At 34.9% G+C, this 24,190-nt stretch overlaps 3 protein-coding genes across 3 annotated transcripts in view; all 3 read right to left on the bottom strand.

Annotated features, from left to right (window-relative positions):
* Window positions 1-1,804: 1,804 nt before the first annotated feature.
* LOC113395413 (uncharacterized) lies at window positions 1,805-3,473 on the bottom strand. The gene is made up of 5 exons (XM_026633012.2): window positions 3,172-3,473; window positions 2,983-3,080; window positions 2,780-2,909; window positions 2,505-2,650; window positions 1,805-1,981 (listed from the first exon to the last, which is right to left on the bottom strand). The coding sequence occupies exons 1-4, from the start codon at window positions 3,421-3,423 to the stop codon at window positions 2,516-2,518; spliced, it is 615 nt and encodes a 204-aa protein (XP_026488797.2). The 5' UTR covers window positions 3,424-3,473; the 3' UTR covers window positions 1,805-1,981; window positions 2,505-2,515.
* Window positions 3,474-6,195: 2,722 nt separating this feature from the next.
* LOC113395391 (uncharacterized) lies at window positions 6,196-7,740 on the bottom strand. Its single transcript, XM_026632985.2, has 4 exons — window positions 7,441-7,740; window positions 6,735-6,956; window positions 6,391-6,524; window positions 6,196-6,310 (listed from the first exon to the last, which is right to left on the bottom strand). The coding sequence occupies exons 1-4, from the start codon at window positions 7,702-7,704 to the stop codon at window positions 6,268-6,270; spliced, it is 663 nt and encodes a 220-aa protein (XP_026488770.2). The 5' UTR covers window positions 7,705-7,740; the 3' UTR covers window positions 6,196-6,267.
* Window positions 7,741-13,276: 5,536 nt separating this feature from the next.
* Window positions 13,277-24,190, bottom strand: part of LOC113395408 (endonuclease/exonuclease/phosphatase family domain-containing protein 1-like) — a 38,278-nt gene continuing 27,364 nt past the window's right edge. Inside the window, exon 6 of the mRNA XM_026633008.2 lies at window positions 13,277-14,620. Within this exon, the coding sequence (XP_026488793.2) occupies window positions 14,385-14,620 (236 nt within the window). The 3' untranslated portion in view covers window positions 13,277-14,384. The remainder of the gene's footprint in view (window positions 14,621-24,190) is intronic.

The raw sequence follows: 24,190 nt of genomic DNA, 5'->3' as shown, positions 1-24,190 counted from the left end.
TAGTATGTTTACGATCTTAAAAATATATGTTTAGTTGTTAAAAGAAATTATTTTCGAAATTTATTTTAAATTCTAATACTTGCGTCCAGTGATTTTTATTACTGTGCCCTTAGAACAGAGAGCAATGTATTTATGCCAATAATTTAAAATATACATGAATTAAAATGTGCATTTTTATCATAGTTTATTGATTCGTAAGTTTAATTATAATGTAAATGATAAAAAACTAGAACTTGGAAATCGAAAACACGACCGCTCTTCCAAACCTAATACTCGAAAATGTTTTTTTTTTATATATTTTTTGTAATAATCCTTCATTTCACAAGCTTGGTGCAATTTTCAATTGGCTCTCTGTTCTAAGGTGTTGTTAAAATTCCAAATCTAAAATGTTAATGATGTAAACGAGACTGAATTGAAAAATGTTTGTTGAATTGTATCGAATAAATGATTTGGTGTTGCCTTAAACATTGTTATAAATAAACCTATATATAATATCGTTATTATAATATTTATTATACGAATATTATACGCTTGAATATGAATTATACTTTATGTTATAAAAAAATTAAAAATCGTTTCGATAAATTTAAGTGTTATACGATTTATCAAAATTGTTAATCCAGTTTCTGAAATGCCTGTCAATGTCAGATTAACTAATTTGTTCTGAGCGGTCATTGGTCGGTGGTGGTGATGCAATAGTTGACCAATGAGCGTTCAGTATTTAGATCTGTCATTTAATTTAACATTGATCATATACAGGTGGGTTGGTGTACATGTTACGAATTTACTATATTAGAAATAGAAATTTAATATATTAGAAATTTGACATTGCTCCTTGCTTTTTCAGCAGAATCTCCTCAGTCTGTTAATCAACGGACATCCAATAAGGTTAAATTTATTTTCTCATTATTTATAATATAAACTTCAATTGAAAGAAATTTCGGCAAAATATAAATAGATTGTAGCCCGAAGTTACAGAAGACGGAAGATAACAGTATACGGTACTGTTATTCTTTTAAAACCCAGTTTTTAACACAATGTATTACCGATGGTTTTTGCGAAGACTTATATCTTTAATGTTTACGAATGGTAGATTCTTGTTGAATATCTTTCTTGAAATCTTAGATTTCCTTATTATGCCTGTGCTGAACACAAAAAATCGTAAGTTACGTAACGAACCATTTATAAACACAAATATGGTTTTAAATTTATTCAAAATTTGTTCTTTGCGTGACACGTTACTGCTTTGCCCCCTGTAATCGTATGAAAGAAATTTAAATAGAAATAAAAAAAAAACATATTTTTCATAGATTATTGGTAGATTAGTTCACATTGTCTTGTTTGTTATTATATATGATTTCCACTTTGTATATAATATTTGCATATATATCAATGCTATCCATTTACTTCAATTGTATTTAAAAATTCTACCTTTGTACAAATATTCTCGAAAAATAGAACTGGTAGTTCTAAAAAAATAAGTTGTAATAATCTATCTTTGGCAGTATGTATAGTCTAAAACACAAGAAGCATAATAAAAAAAAAGTGGCCTGTCAAAATACTATGTAAACTTTTGGCTATAATTTAGTTTGTCATTGTATAATTTACCTATAAACCTTTTATACAGTTTCACTGGACTAAAAGTCATGTCAGTAAAGTCATCCTTGGGATTTTGTTATTTATCGTAATATTTTCTTATTTCATGTAAATATTATATGAATCCAATGTTAAAAAACAGCTTCTGTGATGTACAATGTAATTCCAAAAATTATAAAAAAATGTATTTTTTTTATTATAAAAATTAAAATAAAAAGTTATCTGAATACAATTGTAACAAAAAGCAATAAAAAAATATCAATTATAAGACGGTATTTTAGGAGCTTCCGATGTTTTTACGAACGTCGTTTTCAATAAAGTCGAAAAGGTAAATGTGTTTTTATTTTCTCTGCGTGCGAATTGTCGTGACGTCATTCTTACAAATCTAAAAATATTATATAATTGAAATAATAAATGCATTAATTGAATGGGTACTAGTTTCATTTCGATTATTCTTATTATTGGTAATTTTGATATCGGTTACTTAATTTAATTTAAATTACTGTATTTAATGCAAGTTACTTCATTTGATGCAAGCTACCTCGTTTGAAGCAAACAAACTTATTTGATGCAAGGTACCTCCGCCGCTGGCAAAGGCTGGTTCTACAGAGTGATTGTGAGAGGGAGAAAATGCCTTAAAAACCGTGCTGTTATGGATATCCGAACATCGAGGTAGTGTGGTTGAAGTTGGGAGTTCTGATGAGATGTCCGAAATTTAGATGCAGGGATTAATTCAAACAATTTCTCAGAATATTTCCTGTAAAAGTTGTGGTAAAAGATGCAGAGTGATCCAACATCTCTGCGCAAATCCGTATCATAGACTTATCTTATTTCTGACCTTACCTCATGCAAGGGATGTCAGTTATATTGAGACCAACTTAATTAGAATATGATAAATATGTACGTACTCAATTTCGTACTACTTAGGAGATCTAGCGAGGTAAAATTCCTTATCCGGGTCGCAGTGAGAGCGCAGTTGTCGTCCATCCCACGAAACTGAATCCATACGCCATTCAGGAGAAACGAACGGAGCTTCCAACTTCTGAAGCGTTATCTAAATATTTATTATAAATAGGTATTATATGTATTTTTATATCAATTTATAATTGAAAAATTTAAATGTTAGTAATTAGGCCTACGAGATCACAAAGGTATTTCTCTTCATATGAAATATCAAACTTACTGGAGTAGCTGCAGCTGGTGTGCAAGATAAGGGCGCTGATATGCAGACTCCAGAGGACACAGGGAGTCCTTCTCGCATTGACCTGTGAGCTGAGCTGGCATACACATCTTCAATCAGAAGTTTTCGCTTCCTGTGTAACAAATAAAAAAAAATTATATACTTGCTAGCTGCTTAAATACATTCTAATATCTTAAATACATTACTCTGGTGGAGATATGTCATCCATACTAATAGCCGGCGTCATAACAAGGCGAAGTCGTGTCTTCATCGCATTCTCCCAATCCGGATCTGAAGGCTTTTCCTTCAATCAGGGTAAGAAACCATTAAAAAAGGGCTAAACTATAAAAAAATATTTAAACGCAAAACTTAAAAAAAATAAAAATTACACTTACATAGTACTTTTGAGTGTTACGCGGATTGGTCCGGATAGTTTCCTTTGGTTTAACATATAGTGCTAGTGGAATACCAGGTTGTTTCCACTCTGATAGAGTGTGAATATATTTTAGTGGCGGCGGCCGAATTCTAAGGCACTTTGGTTTTGTTTTGAAAGCAGTTTTATAAGATGTTTTAATTTCACCGTCACGATAATGTGTTCTGTATGTGGTTTCGTAGTTAAAGAGCAAACTATCATATCTACTGTACATATTTATAAATTATAATTATATAAAACGTATTAAAAATCAAAAGTATTATAAAGTAATAAAGAAAATATCATGTCAAAAATATCCGTCAATTCGTGTCATAAATTTATATAAATAATATGACAGTTTGTGTTTTATTATAAAGAACTCGTATCTTTAGATGGCTCGTCGATAAATTTAAAAATAAATAAAGATTTATTAAGGGAGGAATTAATAGTAAGTACATAAAATAATATATAGATATACAGGTACACATTAAAATGTGGTGTTTTATCAATTTCATATATGTAGGTGTTAGGTGTTGCATTCGACTGTCGGACAGACAAGGCAATTGCAAAATCTATTTCTATAGAAACCTCAGGCAAAGAGCAGACAGACACTTTTATGTTTGCATTTATAATGTACCGTCAGGGTAAGAAAAGGTTCGTCACCTTAAGATCTATTTTAATGTGCTCAGTATGAGCGATAACCTGCTTTACCGATTGAGTATGACATATTGCGTCGCGATGTCATTATAAGTCGCATCTAGCAAAGAGTATATTAGCGTTTATAAGCTATAATAATAATAAGAAGAAGCCATCAATCGGTATACTAATTACCAACTTTTGTTCATAGTCCTTCGTGAATGCTCGTGTAACATCGGACATTAGGACATTGTCTTGTCTCTTATAAGAGTGCATAGTAGTAATCCTACTTTCTACTAATATTATAAACGCGAAAGTTTGTGTGTATGGATCAGGCTAATTTCTCTGAGTTATGGATGGATATTTGTTACTCTTTTACGTAAAATTTACTAAACGGATTTGGATAAAATTTTGCACACAAATAGAATATGTATGTATGTGTGAACGCGGGTGAAACCGCAAGACGGAAGTAGTAAATAAAATAGTAAAAATAAATAGTAATTATGGTAAAATTTATTCATTTAAACAAATATTATTTATAAGATTTTAAATTAACATGGTTATTTTTATTAGTAACAGTATCTAAAACGGGATATTTACCATGTTTTTTATTTTTATTTGGTGGAGCTCGATATTTCGACATTATCTACGAATGTCTTGTTCACGAGACTGACGTTTGCGGGTAGATGTTGACGGCATTAGAAGTGTCCATATCGGACTACCTCCTTTCTCGTACGTTTGCTGCGTAAACACTGGTTAATTCAGGAATGGATATAAAGTGGGAAACACAGCTACACGGGATCATAAGTTACTGCGAGAGTACAGGGTTGAAAGACAACCAGCATTTATGCCATATGTTAAAGGAGTGACAGATAAGATAGCTAGAGTCCTGGGCAAATATGCGGTGAGGACTATCTTCACTCCTTTCAAGAAGATAGGGCAAATGTTGCGTTCACCTAAAGATAGCTTTCCCCTGGAAAAACCCGGAGTTTACAAAATCGACTGTAGTTGTGGTAAATCCTATGTTGGACAGACGAAACGTACGGTATCTTGTCGTATCAACGAACATATCAAGGCGGTAAAAAACAATGATACCAAGAAATCAGCCATCGCGGAACATTTTCTGGAAGCCGGGCCGAACCATTGGATCGAGTTTCATAATGCTCAGATACTCGCGACAGAACGCCATTACATACCCCTATTGGTACGAGAAGCCATTGAAATTACTAAATATAGTAATTTCAATAGGGAAGATGGGTTTTAACTGTCGAAAGTATGGAATCCAGTGATAAAGTTATGCAAACCCTTGAATAATAATATAAAAAATTCGCGAATCGATACGGTGAGTTTCGTTTGTAAAACACGGGATCGAGTTTAGAGTGTAAATAAAACAAATAGTAGGGGTGAAAGTGACAGTGGTAGTGGTAACCAGTGTTTACGCAGCAAACGTACGAGAAAGGAGGTAGTCCGATATGGACACTTCTAATGCCGTCAACATCTACCCGCAAACGTCAGTCTCGTGAACAAGTATTCGTAGATAATGTCGAAATATCGAGCTCCACCAAATAAAAATAAAAAACATGGTAAATATCCCGTTTTAAATACTGTTAGTAAATATTATTTATTTTATTAAAAACGAGTATATCCGCCATTCGTATCAATCACAGCTTGTAGTCGCTGTCGCATTTATCCAACAAGGCGAGAGCATATGTCGGTTCCTCTGAAGCCCTCCCAGACACTTCGGCAATGTTCTACGACAGCTGCTTTGGTTCTATCGTTATTATTTATCCACCGCTGCACCATCAAACCCCATACATTTTCGATAGGGTATATCTGCCGCTTTTGCAGGCCAAGGATTCACCACCACTTCCCGGTGCCGATGGAACCACTCATCACACGTCCCTTCATTACATTAACCGCCATTTAAAATAACGGCCGAATAATATTACAAGCGATTTTATTCTAAGATTGCAAGATATTTCAAGAATATATATGCCACTGACAGACTTTGACAATTCAGTAGAGGATATCATATCTAATTTAAATCTTGTAATGACTAATGAGGCCATAAAAAAGATTTTATGTTGATATGACACTAGACGTAGTCCAAAGATGTTACACTATTTTGAACCAAGTTATCATACTATGTTAGTTTAATTTTATATGCAGTTGTCTGTTTAGTGCTTTAGATTCAAAAGGTACTAAGAATTTACGACTTCATAAAGGAATGAATTTGAAAACTGACGAAGGTTGTCTTACTCTGACTGTACAAAACTGAACAAAAAGTCGATGTATAGTTATAATATATTTTATTTAATAAACTTAAAACTTGCAAGAATATATAAAATTAACTTTATCATTTCTTCTAAAATAAATTTATAAACTTAAATAAAAAATCTAGCTGTCTCAAGATCTATCCTTAATCTTTCTTATTGTTTTTCGTTCATTTGCATTCGGTTTTCTTTTCATTTTTATACACCTTATACCTGAAACACATAAAAAACACATTTTCAGTCACAAATTTATTACGAAAAGTTAGAAGTATTAAAATTGCCTTAAACAATACTTAGGCGGATATTGTCTCAGCCAAAATTCCTTAGTGGGGTCGCAATAGCCACGATGCTGTTTACTATCCCAAGTGATGGAATCCATTCGCCACTCCGTGGATACATAAGGAGGTTGTAACATTGGTAATCCAACCTAAAAGTTAAAAAAAGTCTGTTGTAATTATCGTTACAAATTAGGGAAAATGTCAAAAGTTAAATAAGCTCAAGTTTAATAAAAAATTACATTTAGGTATAAGATTTGTTTTTTAAATAAAGATTGGACGTTTAATTCCTTTTATAAAAGATATAAATCAATATAGCTCAATATCATTCAATATCATCATAATGAAATGACGATACTAACCGAATTAGAAGGAGCGGGTCGTCCAGGTAATGGTGCCTTCACATTTTTATACGGAACACTTGCTTCACGCATGCCCCGACTCATATCGCTGGTGTACATGTCGGTGCAGAGGATTTTTCGAGCGCGTTCGTCTTCTATGTCGTCCATACTCACTGCCGGCGTCATTACAAGACGCGGACGTGTCTTTTGAGCATGCTCTCGTTCTAAATCTATAGGTTTTTCCTAAATGATTATTTTTAGTTTAGTAGACGTAAATGTAAACTTTTGTCTAAATAAATCTATTATGCTTGGTGGTGGGTTTTGTGCAAGCCCGTCTGGATAGGTACCACATACTCTTCACCCCCACAGATATTCAACCGCCAAGCAGCAATACTAATGTGTACAAGGGACATAATATCTTAGTTTCAGCCCAGGTTCATATCCCAGATACTGGCCATTTTGGCAGCAGATACATTAAACACACAACCAGTCCACAAGTGTATCCGTAATCAAATGTATAAACATAATCTCTACTCACTCATAATCCGATGGGTACTGAAAAGAAAAGCCCAATAACTCCTTAGGATGACCTTAATATAACCCGGGATTTGAACCAAGGATCGGAGGAACTGCTATCTCTTTAAAATTGATTACCTCAATGCAGCCGTTATATTATATAGTTTCGTATCGTAGATAGGAAATAATGCCTTGCCTAGCAAATACTTACGAAAGGTTGCGGCACATTATTGGGGTTGGTTCTCACGATATCCTTAGGTTCGTGTAACAAATTGAATGGTGGTATGATATTCCCTCTCCATTCGTTCAAAGTATGTATATTCCTATAAGGCGGTTCTCCTCGTTTCTTATGTGTTGATTTAGGTATATACGTCGTTTTTGGATATTCGCGAATTTCGCCAAAACGAAAATCACTTCTATACGTCGTTTCGTAATTAAAAAGCATAGAATCAATTTTCTTTGTCTCTTGCAACATTTTGCTGACGAAGTAATTACTGATTATAATACGTCACTGATAACTAAACTGTTATAATAATTATTATCGTTTAAAATAAATTAAAAATAGTTATTTTGACGGTTCTCATAAAGATTATGAAATGAATGTGACGTTTGACAAATTGTTAATTTTCATGTTTCATTGATTGTTGATTCTTTTCTCCTTGTTCATTCATTCACTTCAATAAAATAAAGTTTATTCTAAAATTCGTAATAAATATTTCTTCCTCAAATGGTTGTGTATATTATTTTATCGTAGGTTTTATGAGGTATATTTTGTTTTTGTATTGAGAAACCAAGTTCTTTTATTATATATTTTTTTATTTATTTACACTCATGCATAATAGATTTTTAAATATAGAATACAAAATATATAAAATATATTTAAAAATATAAAATACAGAGGCCAACCAGTGGCGGGAACAAGGTCCAAGCCACCAGTGGTCAGGGCCCCAGAGAGAGGAACTTCCTCACAATACGCGCCGTGCCGAGGAGTACTGCCTTCTGCATCAGGCCCTTGACCCAGCTGCCTAACGAGAGCCTCTTAAGGTGTTGGTCGAGGCTCTTGGCCATTAGGCCATTCGCTGAAACGACTATCGGCACAATAACTGCTGTATCCACATCCCACATGTCGACAACCTCGTGAGCTAAGTCAAGATATTTTATTTGCTTATCCTTCTCAGCCTTCACGAGATTCTCGTCATGAGGGATGGTGACGTCAATAATTATCGTGCGGCGCTCTGACCGATCTATCACCACTATATCAGGCTTGTTGGCGACAACAGTCCTGTCAGTGATTATAGATCGGTCCCAGTACAGTGTGATACAACCATTCTCGAGAACTGGGTCGGGCACATACCTGTAGTAGGGTACCTCTGATACCACAAGACCGTATCGAAGTGCAAGTTGTTGATGGATAATCTTGGCCACTTGATTATGTCTGTGCAAATACTCTCCGTTAGCAAGACGAGAACAACCGGAAATAATATGTCTAATGGATTCGCCCGGAGTGTGACACGCCCGACATATGTCCACCGTGCCATCCCTCACAATATACTTCCGGTAATTGTTCGTCATGATAACTTCGTCCATAATTGCACAGACAAACCCTTCGGTTTCACCAAATAGGTTGCCGAACCGTAGCCAAGCTACGGACGCTATAAAGTCCACATCGGGTCCATGAAGGGCCCGATAGAAGCGTCCGTGTAACTCCTTGCTCTTCCATACCTCCTTGCGGTTCTCAGTACTTAGTACTACAGGTTTGCGCCAGTTCTCTTTGCCTAAGGAGAGCGGAGTTAGCCCCTTGTCCATTGTAACTACATCTCGGTGCATATCCAAGTCAGTGTGGAGAAAATACTCCCTGAGTTTGTATACCTCACTGTTATGTAGGGTCTTGGCATTTAAAAAACCACGGCCACCACATCTCCGTGGGATATACAATCTCATCACCGAAGACCGAGGATGATGCATCCGATATGCAGTCAGCAGGACACGGACTCTCCTATCCAAGGCGTCTAGTTCTTTTTGAGTCCACTTGAGTATGCCGAAAGAGTACATCAAGACCGGCATGACCCAACCATTGAAGGCGCGAACCTTATTACCACCCGATAAAAGACTCTTGAGTACTTTTTTCAGACGACCAAAGAAACGCTCCTGCAGTGATTGTTTCATGTCGGTCACATTGATGCCTAACGCTTCCGACACACCCAAGTATTTGTATGATTCGTTTGCGGACAGTGATCTAAAGTTTATGGAATCTGAAAGTTGTAATCCGTCAGATTCCATAATCTCTCCTCGCTCTACATGCATAACCGCGCACTTGTCAACTCCAAATTCCATTCTAATAGAATTACTAAAAGTTTCTGTTACCTTTAGTAACTCCATTAGTTGTGAACCTGAAGGTGCAAAGAGCTTTAAGTCATCCATGTAAAGTAAGTGAGATATAACTTTACCTCCTCTCCGCAAACAATAGCCTAACCTTGAACCCTCTAACAGAGTACTTAGAGGGTTCAAGGCTAAACAAAACCACAATGGACTCAAACTATCGCCCTGGAATATTCCCCGCTCAATCCTTATCGGTTCGTCATTACCATGAATCGTTCGGCATCCTGGATAGCGAAGGACTGTCCGCCATTGCCCCATACATGATCTCAAGAAACTGCATAGAGTTGTATCTAATTTATACAACTCCAGCACCCTCAAGAGCCATGTATGCGGCACGGAATCATAGGCCTTCTTGTAATCTATCCAGCATGTCGACAGACTCTTTCGAAAACGACGAACCTGTTGGCTAATGGTCATATCAATGAGGAGTAGCTCCTTAGTGCCTCGTGATCCACCCCTACATCCATTCTGAGAGACAGATAAAATATTATTATTCTGTATGTGACTATTAATCTTATCTCTCAGAATGGAGGTAAGGAGCTTATAGACCGTTGGTAAACAAGTAATCGGTCTATAGTTTTTAGGATCCGTTGCACTACCTGACTTATGGAGCAGGTGGGTGACTCCGGTGGTAAGGAACTGTGGTAGCGACCCAGACTCTAGAGCTGACTGGAACTGAGATGCCAAGCAATCATGCGAGCTGCGTAGCCATTTTAGCCAAAAGCTATGCAGCCCGTCCGGTCCCGGAGACTTCCAGTTGGGAACGGACCGAACAGCAGCGGCTACATCTTCAGAAGCAATGGAAATTTCTCCCATCGCTTCCAAAGGCTCGCACGCTTGCCTGACCTCCCGCATCCAGTCACCTTCAATGTGGTCGACGGGCACCGACCAGATGTTGCGCCAAAATGTATTCGTGGTATCATCATCTGGGCAATATCCATCGCTCACACCCTGGTCAAGTCGCTCCCACGTTCTGTACACCCACCTTTGATCGCTCTGGAATATGCGATTCAAGTAATAACGGTCCACTCGCCGCCTGTACCGACGGATGCGGCTCGCCCATGCATAAACTTTTTGTTTTAGGAAGTCAATACGCTCCATGACATGGGACGGATATTCTTGCGAACTGATACCAGTCCCCAAGAACGCCCGCCCCACAAAACGCATTACACGTGGACGCGTATTCCCTTCCTTAAAACAATATAGTTTTCCAATGAGCACTCTGGTCTCATTAATACGCTTCTCAATCCTGCTCTGCCAGGCCGGTGCAGCAGCCTTTGGTCGTATAGCTCGTTCGGTGTCTTCAAATGTAACACCAGCTACACGACATGCTGCAACAGCCGCACAAAACAGAATTGAGTGCGTATCTTCGAGATTTTCACTGCTCTCAAAATAATCTGCGAGCAGTGAATCCAGAGTGCACACTAGGTCCCTATTCCGTTTAGTCATGGGCAAACGTGGCAACCGTGGCCTAAGCTCAGCGGGAGTGTTACGATACTCCCGAATCGCATCCGCCAGTGCGCTCCTCAGTTGATCACTGTACTTACTTGTTGTAATAGCCATGTCACCCTCGCCCTCATCATCATGATCTGGGCCCTGTGGTGTTGCAGGAAGTGGTCCCTCAACCACGGGCTGTGACGGGGCGGAAGTGAAACCGCTATTACACATTTCTGAGCGAATCCGGTCAAGCACGGTGTCACTCAGCCTGTTGTTACGCAGAATGATCCGCACCTGATCCGACAGTCGTTGAGCCGAGACGTTGATAGCTGGTTCAAGCGCCCGAAACAGAGAGAGCATCCTAACACGGTACGCCGTGAGATTAATTCCCCCCTCTGTAGCCCCATAGTATGCGCGCATGACATTTTCATTAATGGGTTGTGTCCATCGCATGCGCTGCACACCACCACCGGAAGCGGGGACCCTGTTCGAGGCCGGTTGGCCTCTGGCTCCCAAGCCCGTCGGTTTATTATATATTATTATTAAGAGTTCTATCCTTCAAAAATATATGAAGGTAGGCATGAATGTATAGCCTATAGAATAGGAAAAAAGATAAACAAACCTTAGATTTACGTATTTCATGCGATTTTCTAATAACTCAGCTACATATATTGTGCACTACTGTTTATGATTAATATTATACAATAGTATTATTACATTTAACTACTTATTTCAACTTTAATTTTACTTCCAAAATTCCGATAACAGTTTCGCCGTCGTTCAAAACACCATTTTTTCGCAAATCCATAGTGAATATCATAGATTAATCAAGCTCTCGACCAATGATATCGCGTCAATTGGATGTCAAATGTTGTTTATTTGTCTTTTTTCCTTTTATGGTTGGAATACTGTATATATATATGCTCGTGTTAGAATGATAAACTCGTTTTGAAATCATAAACTGATAGAACAATAACATTTTGTGATCTCTGAGTTAAATTACAACTTATAACTTTACTTGGTGGTAGTTCTCTGTGCAAACCCGTCTGGGTAGGTAAACCGCTCACTTATTGTACTACCATCAAACAGTAATACTTAGTACTGTTGTTTCATACAATAATTACAACATTGTTTGACCTCCCAACAGTAGCAGTAGTAACACCACCATCCGCATTTTAAATTATCGGGGTATATGAAAAAAAAAAAATACAATTCTGATTTATTTATTTCAATCCACCAAATAAATTACACCACGGTAACACATAACACTTAAAATATAATAAACATAAAAAATAAATTACAATTTTTTTATCACAAAACAGGTAATAATGCGAAAAAAATACGACATCCGATGTGTCACATAAAAGTAAATTCATAATTCCGTTTTAATTTACTTCAAGTCATTGTTTAATAATTCATTTATTTATTGTAACAAACACTGTCCTTCAGACTTAACTGAAGTCAAATTATATGAGAAAATAATTCAAATTAATTTAATGTTAAATATGGGCGTAAAATTGTATTACATATTGGAAGGCAATTAGGTTTGTTACTTGCCCGTGAGAAAACTTTAGGTTTTAGAGTAGTAAGTAAGCAAGTTATAGAGCACATGGAACCGAGTATGAACCGCGAGCAATTATGTAGATACACAGAAGCATCCTGTAATTAGTCATATAATAAGTACTACGCGTGAAACGCATTTTTTTTTGTTAATGTTCAATTGTTTGTTTTTAGAACAATCATTAGCGGTATATTATTGATTACTTATTGCTTTACGTTATTTATGCAATTCTTTCAGTATTTTCAGTTACTTATAATATGCATTCTACAATTACTTTAATTTACGTATATTAATATGTTAAATAAGAGTTTTAAACATATCTAGTTTCGATAAAGTTTGGTAATATCCGCTAGACGCCATTGTCTATGCCCGATCAATAACAGGCACAGCGAACTACAAGTGACACGCGCGCTCTATAATTTGTCTCTTTTACTCACAACAAAACAAAAAAAAATTAACTTTTAAGATTTTTTTTATTTAATTGAATTGAATTCGCTTAAATCAGTAGTAACTATTTAAGGAACTTTTTCAACATTTAAATATTTGTTACATTCTCCGAGATTATTTAATAAATACGAGATCAATTCCTCATACAATAATACAAAAATATTAAATAGATCTCTGTAATTAAATAGGTGTTTTTAGTGATTCAACTCTACGAAAATCGTCGTATTTTATAAATTTCATTATTCCTAACGTCCTAAGAACGTTGCTACGCCATTCGATACGATAATCGACAAAACATCGAGATACGTTTCAAGTTAGAGAATCTTATTGGAGCCCATAATTTGCAAGTTATAATACCGTTGCTTATAATAAAAAAAATTTCTCGTGTAACTCTGTACATATGTCACAAGCGAAACCTTTTATCGGAATATTGCACTCAAACGTTACATATAAAATTGTTGCCGGTAAATTTAACGTTGAAATTAACTTTCGTGATTCTCGATATCGATTCATTGTCCGATAAAATTATCGTATCGGATAACGTATTCACGTCCTAAAAAGCAAAGCATATCAGGTACGCTGTTTCATTTTAGCATTTTATTTTAAAACGATTTATAACGAAGTCCTACAAAATGCTAAGCTTAAACGTCAAATCGATTTCAAAACTCTATAAATGTCTATTATTTAATTCTCTTGACACATTAAAAATTCATAATATCATTTGGCAACTTTTCATAAGTTTCGAAAAGTTCAGAAAACGTGACATTGAGAAATCTATTTTAAAAATTGTAATGTAATACGGTATTAAGCTTAAATCCCGATAAATGTACAATATTTTAACATAATTATGATTTTTATGAATAATTTAGGCTAAAAGGACGCAAGTACATCTCACTAAATAAAATTTAAAAAATAAAAAAACAATATTATAATAAAACACGTTTCGGTTACAGTTACATTTTAAAAAATACATGTATATACAGAAATACATCTCTTTTTTATCAATAAAAATAACTGTTATAATACATAAATAACTAAAATGTACAGAAAATATACAGAATCTTCTTACAATAATACGATTATTTTTTTAAGAATTGTAAACATGGCATTGATTATTAAAAATATATTTTTCATTAATCTTTGCTTACTGCGAATAACTTAAGATCGGGTCAGAAAAAAAGAATAAAATAAATTGGCGGCAAAAGTGACATTTGGTAAACATGGCCGCCCTAAAATAGCAAATGGAATAAAAAGAATTGTAACAACAATAGATGTGCTGTCGTCGCACAGTAAATGTATGAATCGTTACTAACTTTAACGATTATTTTTTGTCAATCGGGCACTTTTAGTTCGACCCAGATGGGACAAAATGGCGACGCAGGCCCTCCCCACGACCAACCTCGCGGTATAGCCAGATGACATAATCCACACCTGATTACACCTGAATGGCCGTTAAAGCAGCTTTTTTCTATGGTCCCAGGACAAAGTATAACACTCTGGCCCGTCTGCGTAGCATCCACAGAAGTGACGATTGCTTGGTCCAGTAGCGATTCGCAGTTTTGTAACGCTGAAACAAATATAAATTAATTATAAAAAGTTTATATAACTCTACCTATAGCACACCAACCGTCAACCTATAATTTTACCACCTTGAGTGGTGTATTTAAAAGAAATACCTATCTCTAGTTCCCCAGTACTCAAACTATCTCCAAACCAAATTTCATCTAAATAGATTCAGCGGTCAAAGCGTAAAGAGGTAACAGACATAGTTACTTTTATAATATTAGTATAGATTAAATATTATCGATCTTAAGCGTTATTTACATAATCTGTGAAAATAATTCTTTGTTAATATTAATATACGCAATTAATAATAAGTCCTTGCCACAATTCCACGCAGCTGTGATTTGTACTCATATTTTTCCTATCGTGTATATATTCATAATATAGTATATTTTATAAACTAGAGCTAATAGCAATAAGAAAGTATTTCTGAAGATGAATACTCTAAGTGGGTCAAATGTGGTATCAACGTTTTTTTGGAATTTCGTGTTCGCAGTTAGAAATGTCAAAATATTTTTTAACTTTTATTTAAAAGGCAGCTGTAGGTGTTCTGTTGTTTATTTAATTTGAGTTAATATTTAAGCTAGACAACATCCATATGAACAGAAAAAAAAAAGATTTATTTTTAAAAGTGCGTTTGTCATACATACATACTGTTTGTATTTTTTAAAGAAATATATTGTAAAATGGGATACAATTTTTTCGTTTGTTCAACCCAATGGTAAAGGTTAGGTAACAAATTAATCGTTGATGAATTGTTTCAAGGTTATCTATTTATTAACGGACACCCCGTATAATAAAACTGTAATAAGGCCGTGTGATTGAACCGTGTCTGAACTATGGGTCGTGTCGTACGTAATTACAGATACGGCTGAGCAAAGAAACATACAGAGTATCTATAGATATTAGTATCAGTATATCTGTAGATATTAGATCGTAAACGTCTTCCTGATATTATCTTATCTAATCATCTCTCTTATATTATAAATTTGATTGTTTTTATTATTACTCCAACACACCAAAACTGCTGGACGAGGTTAATATGTAAAATATATTTTTAATTTATTTTTATTTATGAAAATAAAACTCAGTATGTTCAAATTTATTGTTACTAAAGAGTATGATAGTCGTGACGAGTTACTTTATTTATTTAATACACGAAATACATCTGATAGCGATTTGTACCTCACCATGCGGTTTCTTATAATGTAATAACCAAATATATTTGTGCTTTTGAAGGTACAGAACAGTACATGTAGGTATCAACAATATTCACTTAAATTTTGACAAAAACGTAATAAAGATAAATTAACAGAAAATTACAATAATGCTACTTCATGGTTGAGTCAACCGACTTAGTTTTTATGGCGTTGCGGACTGTACTTTTAAATTTACGTAATGTGTTAATGAATTCAATGTTTTGTTTAATATTAGTTACTTTTAAATATACCTTGGATATAGCAGGAAAACATTATCCTGTACAATAAAAATAAATAAAATCTTAAGCGTTTTTGTGGCTGTGATCGACAGTATATCGTCCAGTAAATTATTAAAATCTTGAATTATGAAACTATATACAGCCGTTGGATAAATATTTTCAGTATTTTCAATTGAAAGACTTTAAATTAGGTCACTAGATAACCAGACAATTCAATAGATAGTAATGAAGGCGTTTATTGATCAAAAGTTTCTGCATGGAAATTCGAGCGAATGGATGCTGTGGATATTTTTAGATCTTTTATAGCGAATGTCAAAGGTTAAGATTCTTTTTCGACTCTGGAGCTGGATGTATCGCCAAATAGGTCAATCTTTATATTACTTTTTATATTAAATGTAGAGCAGTGCAAAATTACTTACGACTGTGTCATAGAACACAGTCAGCCATATGAGATTTTATACTTATATATTAAAAACGTTTTATACAATTGTGTAAGGTATTTTTATTTTTTAATTTCTTTCTTTTTTTTAATTCCTTTTCTTGTAGTGTGTTAATATTGTAATATATTTTATAAAGACATAGTGCTATTTGTTTTTGCTTTCAATATTAAGCATAGGCTGTTCGTCGGTCTGCCCTAGAATTATATCTTTAGAATAATAACAGCAATTTAACAAAACACGACGGAATAAGTTTAACTACGACGTTTAATAAAATGTAAAAATTTAAATGCAATGGAACGGAAACCTAAGGCTGCGATTCTAACGTATTACTTAGTACTTATCAGATTTTTATTACGAGCTACTTGTAAAAGTACTGTTAAGTAACAGCCTGTAATCGTCGCTCTGAAGGTCAGACTAACGTCTCCTCTCCCTTTTGAGATTTGGAGCTTACACCACCACGCTTCTTCAATACGGGTTAGACACAGGTGACAGATTTCAGTGAAATTAATAACGTCACAGGATGTTTCAATCACCACCGATTTATAAACAGATATTGAGATCATGACAAAATTCAGTGGTGCTTGTCTGGGTTTAAGCCTGCAATCATCGGTTAAGATTTACGTGTCCTGATTACTTTTGTTTGGCGGACGAGCATGTGGCCCACCTGATGGTAAGTGATCAACACCGCCCATAGACAATGGCGCTGTAAGAAATATTAACCAATCCTTACATCACCAATGCGCCACCAACCTTGGGAACTAAGATGTTATGTCCCTTGTGCCAGTAGTTACGCTCACGCACCCTTCAGACCGGAACACAACAATACTGAGTACTGTTGTTTGGCGGTAGAATATGTGATTAGTGGGTGGTACCTACCCAGGCGGGCTTGCACAAAGCCCTATCACCAAAAAGCCACTGGAAGATCTCGGCATTTTCGTGGTAAAGACATCAAACGTTACTAACCCTCACGGTTTCACCCCTATTTTACGTTACATCTCCGCCCTCGGGGGCCGTAGTCCATAACATTTCGAGATTATTTAAAATCGAGGCGTAGGCTTTCTAACCTTACTAATATTATAAATACGAAAATTTGAACGGATGTATGTTTGTTATTCAATCACGCCAGAACAGACCCTAACTCCTGCAACCGCCGCTGCGAACACGCGGGCGGAAACTAGTACTAGTACCCATAACAGCTGACTGGCCTGCAAGCTGGGAGCAACGATAGATGCAACACACTCAAAACAACAAACAGATAACGAAAAGGAACGCCATCATAACGCAAATATAATTGACAGACTTTAACATTAACATAACAAACGTCAAGTATGTGGCGAACAAAATTACGTACCACAGCTAATTGTAACAACAAATGCGTCTGATCTCTAAAATAGAGACTTTATTTACCTAGCCCGGACAGACGCCTCGGTTGATCTGTTAATTTGATTATGTATTACATTGTTATTTCTAACCTTGTTAACTAATTCAGCTTAGTTTGTAAATAAATAAATACATCATGTTATGTTACGAGTTAATCATCGAATCGCACCACGTGATCGACTATGAAAATCTTCGAAGGTCACACCAATTAACCTCATCCGAGATTCAAAGCAGATGTTTCTAGATGCGTAATTGGACGAACAAAGAGTCTCGTCTCTTCATCGTGGAACAATTATTAAACGCGTTAAAGACACATTAAATTACATACTAAACGTAAAGCCAGCCATTACAGTACATACCTAAAGTATAAACATAAATTACTAATTTTATTTATAATTATAATCATAAAGAACGTGAAATCCACTCTTATCACGTCAAAACAAAAAAAGTGCATATATTTATATTTAAAAAAATACACAAATAAAATGAGCTGCAACTTTTTATAACATAGGTGAGCAAATAGGCCACCTGATGGTTAGTGGTCACCACCGACCATAGACATTGGCGCTGTAAGAAATATTAACCATTCCTTACATCGCCAATGCACTACCAACCTTAACTAGGATGTTATGTTCCTTGTGTCTGTAGCTACACCCTTCAAACGAGAACACAACAATAGTAACTGCTACTGTTTGGCGGTAGAATATCTGATGAGTGGTCGGTACCAAGACGGGCTCGCACTACCCTACAACCATTTATGATTTATTGTATTATTTTAGTTACGTGTACAAGCAACTAGTGGAGTAGTATGTGTGTACGTCTGGCGAGTGTCGGTCGTAGCTGTCACGCACACCAAGATGATAAAGTTCTCTCGTTTGTTATTTTGTAGAGCGACACTATCAGATTTGTAAATAATAAAATAAATCAAATCAAATCAAAATATACTTTATTCAAGTAGGCTTTTACAAGCAATTTTGAATCGTCATTTAACAAACTATTTAAAGTAAACCACCGGTTCGGAATGTAGACTCTACCGAGACGAACCGGCAACAAACTCAGTATTTACTCTTTTTCAATATCTAAATATACAGTCATGTTAAATACAATTATATATGTATATTATGTCTCCTGCCTGGAAGTCAACAAGCATTAACTCCACGCTTTTTTATCATCAATATAATCTTGTATCGAATAATATGCCTTCTTTACCAATGTTTTTTTTACAAACGACTCGAATCTATGACACGGCAAAGTTAGTTACATATATAAATTAAGAAAGTTATCATAACTAGAAATAAACGAATTACTGGAAGTGGTTTTTGGTATTTGATAATAGTTCTTTTTTCATTACATTAAAAGCGCAAAGTCCATTCGTTTCGCGTCAAATGTGTTATGCTAACTACGCTATGTCCATATTATAAAAAAACACAGAGTATATATTTTTTTGTATAATATTCCTTTTTCAAATATTTGAATCCATGCCATCCAACAATAAGTTTTTATTATTTAATAATTTAGTGACTGAAAATGCATTGTTTATGTAACATAATAATAATCTTTTTTTTTAAAACGTTGTTTAAAGTGTGTTTTTTTAATATCACAGGTGGCAAACGAGCGGGGGGCTCATCTGATGGAAAGTGACTACCACCGTGGACATCTGCAGCACATCGGGCTTGTAGGTGCGTTGCCGGCCTTTATAAAATGTTTACGCTCTTTGCTTGAAGGTTCAAAAGTAACATCGGTTTGGAAAAACCGCCGGCGAAGGTTGAGGATTTTCGGACATTTAAGTGGTACGGGTGAAACTTGGAATTTCGACGCGATGACCGAAGGTGGAATTCGGCAGCAAATTAAATTCAGATTAACATTGATTGCTCGATACAGCCGATGACACGATAAGCGAGCAGTGTTAAGTAAAAATAAACCGTTAACGAGAAAGATAAATTTATATATTTAGATATCAAATAATTTGTCAAATGTACATAGGTAGGTACATATGTGAGGTACATATAGTACATGTGTGTAGGTACATATACGCAGCGCGCAGACGTGTATATTTCTGTTAACATTAATTAAACTTTTAATTAGCTAATTAAATCCCTTCAAGACATAATTTAGTATTTGAAAACCAGGCGACTGATAGAAAAGTAGTTTATAAGCAAAACATCAATTCTTCTTTCTTTCATCTAAACAGAAGCCATAACCTTGCTTATTGATCGTCAAAAGTCTACTAGAAATAGGGATTATATTATTTTCATAATGGTTATTTACCTTAGGATAACATTTCTCATTTAAAACTGCCTATATAGTATACTATATACTACATTAACAGCCTATAAAGCCTTTCCCACTGCTGGGCTAAGGCCTCCTATCCCTTTGAGGAGAAGGTTTGGAGGATATTCCACCACGCTGCTCCAAAGCGGGTTGGTGGAATACACATGTGGCAGAATTTCGTTGAAATTAGACACATGCAGGTTTCCTCACGATGTATTCCTTCAACGTCGAGCCCGAGATAAATTATAAACACAAACTAAGCACATGAAAATTCAGTGGTGCCTGCCTGGGTTTGAACCCGAAATCATCGGTTAAGATGCACGCGTTCTAACCACTATAGATCCATCTCGGCTCTTATACTATATACTAAACTGACAAATAATAAAATATTTGTTCAAAGTGTTTTAAGGCGCTCCCTATTCGGTTAAACATAAAAAAAACACGTTGAATGTTGAACATAAAAAAAATATTATATATTATTAGATGAGCCCTCATTTTGTTAACATTCTATAATAATAATAAATAATAAATATTGGACAACATCACATACATTACTCTGATCCCAATGTAAGTAGCTAAAGCACTTGTGATATGGAAAATCAGAAGTAACGACGGCACCACAAACACCCAGACCCAGGACAACATAGAAAACTAATGAACTTTTTCTGCATAGACTCGGCCGGGAATCGAACCCGGGACCTCGGAGTGGCGTACCCATGAAAACCGATGTACACACTACTCGACCACGGAGGTCGTCAATTCTATACAAAGTAAACATATCAAAGGACAACCTGCATATGATGGGGTGCCTTTCTTCACCCGATTTCGCGCGGACCGGACGTCTTCGCATTCGCTCGGTATACATACGTGAGCCATTTCATTTGGATTTCTTTTGTTATTTTATTTTGCTTTTGTCATGTGTAACATTTATTCGTGAATTACTGAATGGCGTACTGATTTGTTGTAAAAACAATACAAAATTTGACTGAGGCTGTGGACAGTTGGTTATCTTGACGTGTTACCCGCTTCTGGTTTCTTAAAATATATATTAAACTAGCTATTACTCGCCCGCTTCGTAGGCGTTTTAGGCGTATCATTTGAGCAATCACATATTCTTACTGTATACCAATTTTTATAAAGATAGGTATTTGAGTTCTTGAGTTAAAGACATATAGACATACAGAGACAAACAGACAAAAAATTCAAAAATGGTAAAACTGATGCCAGTGACTCATAAAACGAATATTTATGACGAAATTCGACAAAAAAATTAACTGTACAGACAGACTCTACAGATTTATAAAGTAGTATAGAAATTATTTCGTTATACGAGTGAGTACTTGATTTATTTACAAGTTAATAAACTAATTGTTTTATGTCAAACTAAACTTCCTCGCTACGGTTTCCTTGTCGTAATTTCTATAAATAAATATTTAACCCAAGTATATTTAATCTGCGTTATAATTGTGCTTACTTAATATCTTTGTGTATTATAATTGCAAATGTAAACAGTTTTATCGCACAGTCATCATTATCGCGAAGAAGCAAACTTTGTACTTATTAATGTTTTATATAATACGATTAAATACTCTTAAAATCAAAATGGCGTAACTCAATATATATATATTACAATACTCTACATATTTTAAAGGTAAAAAAAATAATTCGAAAAAAAAAACATTCTGTGAATGTACTTGAATGTGTACTGTTCCGTCAAGATGTTTATGATTGTGTGTAAGCGTGTATCAATATACTGGCCTATCAATAATTTTTCAGAAGTGTCTCGCAAAATACTCAAAGCCGTTGGTCTTGCGACTCATGCGGCTAAACTGTCTACGGTCTTATATACATACATACGTCTATACTATATATACGAGACTGACAATCATAATCGAAATCATTTCAAATACATGAAATACGTTTGTATATATGTATTTATTTATGTATGTAATATGTTTATATATGTGTCGAGATCCTTCTGCACAAGGTAAGTAGTGTAGAACATATAGCCAGCTAAGATCCTGGGCTGAAAGGAAGCCCCTAAATACTTCAAGCAAGTGACGTTACTTGTCTTTAATGTTGTTATTATAGATCAAATTATATGTGCCCTAATATAGTCTTTTATGAACATATATTTTTGTACGACTAGCAAACCCGGCCACGAGTTGCTTGGCTATATACGTTGACCTATACTGTATGATAAAATTTAGCCAAACCTCTGAACTCGCTGAATGTAATGGTACAAATTCCACGTCAAAATATTCTGCGGTTTATGTTCGCTTCGCATTAAAAAAAAACCCGTATCTTGTATATCGAGACCAAATGATAAGCTTCATATCAATTTCGCCGGACGATGACCAACGATGTATAATAAACAATGATTTAATTGAATAATTATGACATAAGTACTGTTACTTATCTTCGAAAGATAATAATTATAAAAATATATACGTATATCGTGTTTTATCGACATTTTCCATTATATTTTAAAATCTAAAAATTGCCTTTACATAGTTTTGGTTTATTGAATACTAACGACCCGTCCCGACACCGCACAGGTGCAATTTATTAATAAAAACAATTTGTAATAAATTGTTTTTTTTTTTTTAATTGGTTCGTTAAGTTACGGAGATTACATCCTGCATACAATAAAAAAAATACTTCTTTTTATTCGTAGCGTAGATTAGCCAACTTTAAGAGAAAAAACCGATCAGATTGGTTTCGATGAAGATTTTTCTTAAAGTTATCATAATTTTTTAATACATTTCACAAAACTATTCCTCTAAAAATATAAAACGTATAATAGTATATTATACGCCATTATCCATTTGGAAATTATAAATATTATGAAATCCCCATTGTTAACGGGATTAGTTAATGTGCTGTTTTTTTATCTGTGACGATTCTTTGTATGTGTTCGCAGTGACAGCGCACCGCGCACGCAATCGACGCACACATCACGGACACGCCCCGGAGATATTAAAGTACACACACATATATCTGTAAACACAGGTGCAATATTACTGGAGGGCGATCAGTAAAGACAAATGTGTTTCTTGAAAGAAAAACACTAACAACGATTATTGAGCCTATCCCGGGATGCAAACATGTGTTCATAGTCTAAAGCCATACAAGCTAGCCACTAGACCAACGAGGCAGTTTAACCGGATTAGTAGTTACGGCGTCAATCCACTTTGAATGTTATATTTGTGACATAACATTTGTCTTTAAAATAATTCGGATAAATATAATTAATTTCACTTCAGAAACAATTACAGCGTTTGTATCAACATTAAATAAATATATATTTGCAAAAGCATTGAATTTCGTCAATAACGCGTCAAGGCTAGTTGATTAAAAGACACAACCCTTTTGCTTAACTCCGAAATGTATTCTTAAGCGTATGCTTTTATATTTAGTTTCCATGGTATAAAACAAAGTTGCTTCCCGCCGTCTGTACGCTTAGATCTCTAAAACTACGCAACGGATTTTAATGCGGGATTTAATCTCATCAATAAACAGAGTGATTCACATTAGTATAATACGCACATACTTATTATAGTAGAGATCTAGACGGAAAAAAAAAACAATAATATTTCGTTTGATGTTTATGTTTTTAATTATATTACTACTATTAATAATACGACTTTTAAAAGTCGTATTTGAAACAGAGGCAGGTAACTGGTATCGTATATATTTTTAACTTTACTTTAATTCAATAGCCATTATTATTAAACAAGAACAAAGCATCGCTAACGTCGATCATTTGTCCATACTGAAAGTATCATGCTGTGATGTATGTAAATATTATAACAGTTACTAATAATGTACCTTTATTTTTGATATATAATACATTGATTGAGATGGCAAAGTGATTAGAAAACGAGAAACTTAACAAAGATAGGTTCAAATAATTTAAGCCTGACTGGAGTGTTCACAGTCCGCGTATATGTATATGAAATAAAAAATAAAAAAACTCGCGGTCGACGTTTGACATTCTGTCATATGTGTTCATCGGTTCTAAATTCAATTACAACAGCGTGAG

The sequence above is a fragment of the Vanessa tameamea genome, chromosome 4, assembly GCF_037043105.1.
Source record: "Vanessa tameamea isolate UH-Manoa-2023 chromosome 4, ilVanTame1 primary haplotype, whole genome shotgun sequence".
Lineage (NCBI taxonomy): Eukaryota > Metazoa > Arthropoda > Insecta > Lepidoptera > Nymphalidae > Vanessa > Vanessa tameamea.
This window is presented reverse-complemented; position numbering and strand designations above follow the sequence as displayed.

Bases quoted from the DNA above. Each gene is read 5' to 3' on its own strand.
- LOC113395413 (XM_026633012.2), bottom strand. From the start codon at position 3,423: ATGTACAGTAGATATGATAGTTTGCTCTTTAACTACGAAACCACATAC. The intron at 2,910-2,982 runs GTAATGTATTTA...TTTGTTACACAG, and splicing joins GATGACATATCTCCACCAGA to GAAGCGAAAACTTCTGATTG. The intron at 2,651-2,779 runs GTAAGTTTGATA...ATAAATATTTAG, and splicing joins CACCAGCTGCAGCTACTCCA to ATAACGCTTCAGAAGTTGGA.
- LOC113395391 (XM_026632985.2), bottom strand. From the start codon at position 7,704: ATGTTGCAAGAGACAAAGAAAATTGATTCTATGCTTTTTAATTACGAA. The intron at 6,525-6,734 runs GTTAGTATCGTC...TTTAACTTTTAG, and splicing joins GACCCGCTCCTTCTAATTCG to GTTGGATTACCAATGTTACA. The intron at 6,311-6,390 runs GTATTGTTTAAG...TATGTGTTTCAG, and splicing joins CTGAGACAATATCCGCCTAA to GTATAAGGTGTATAAAAATG.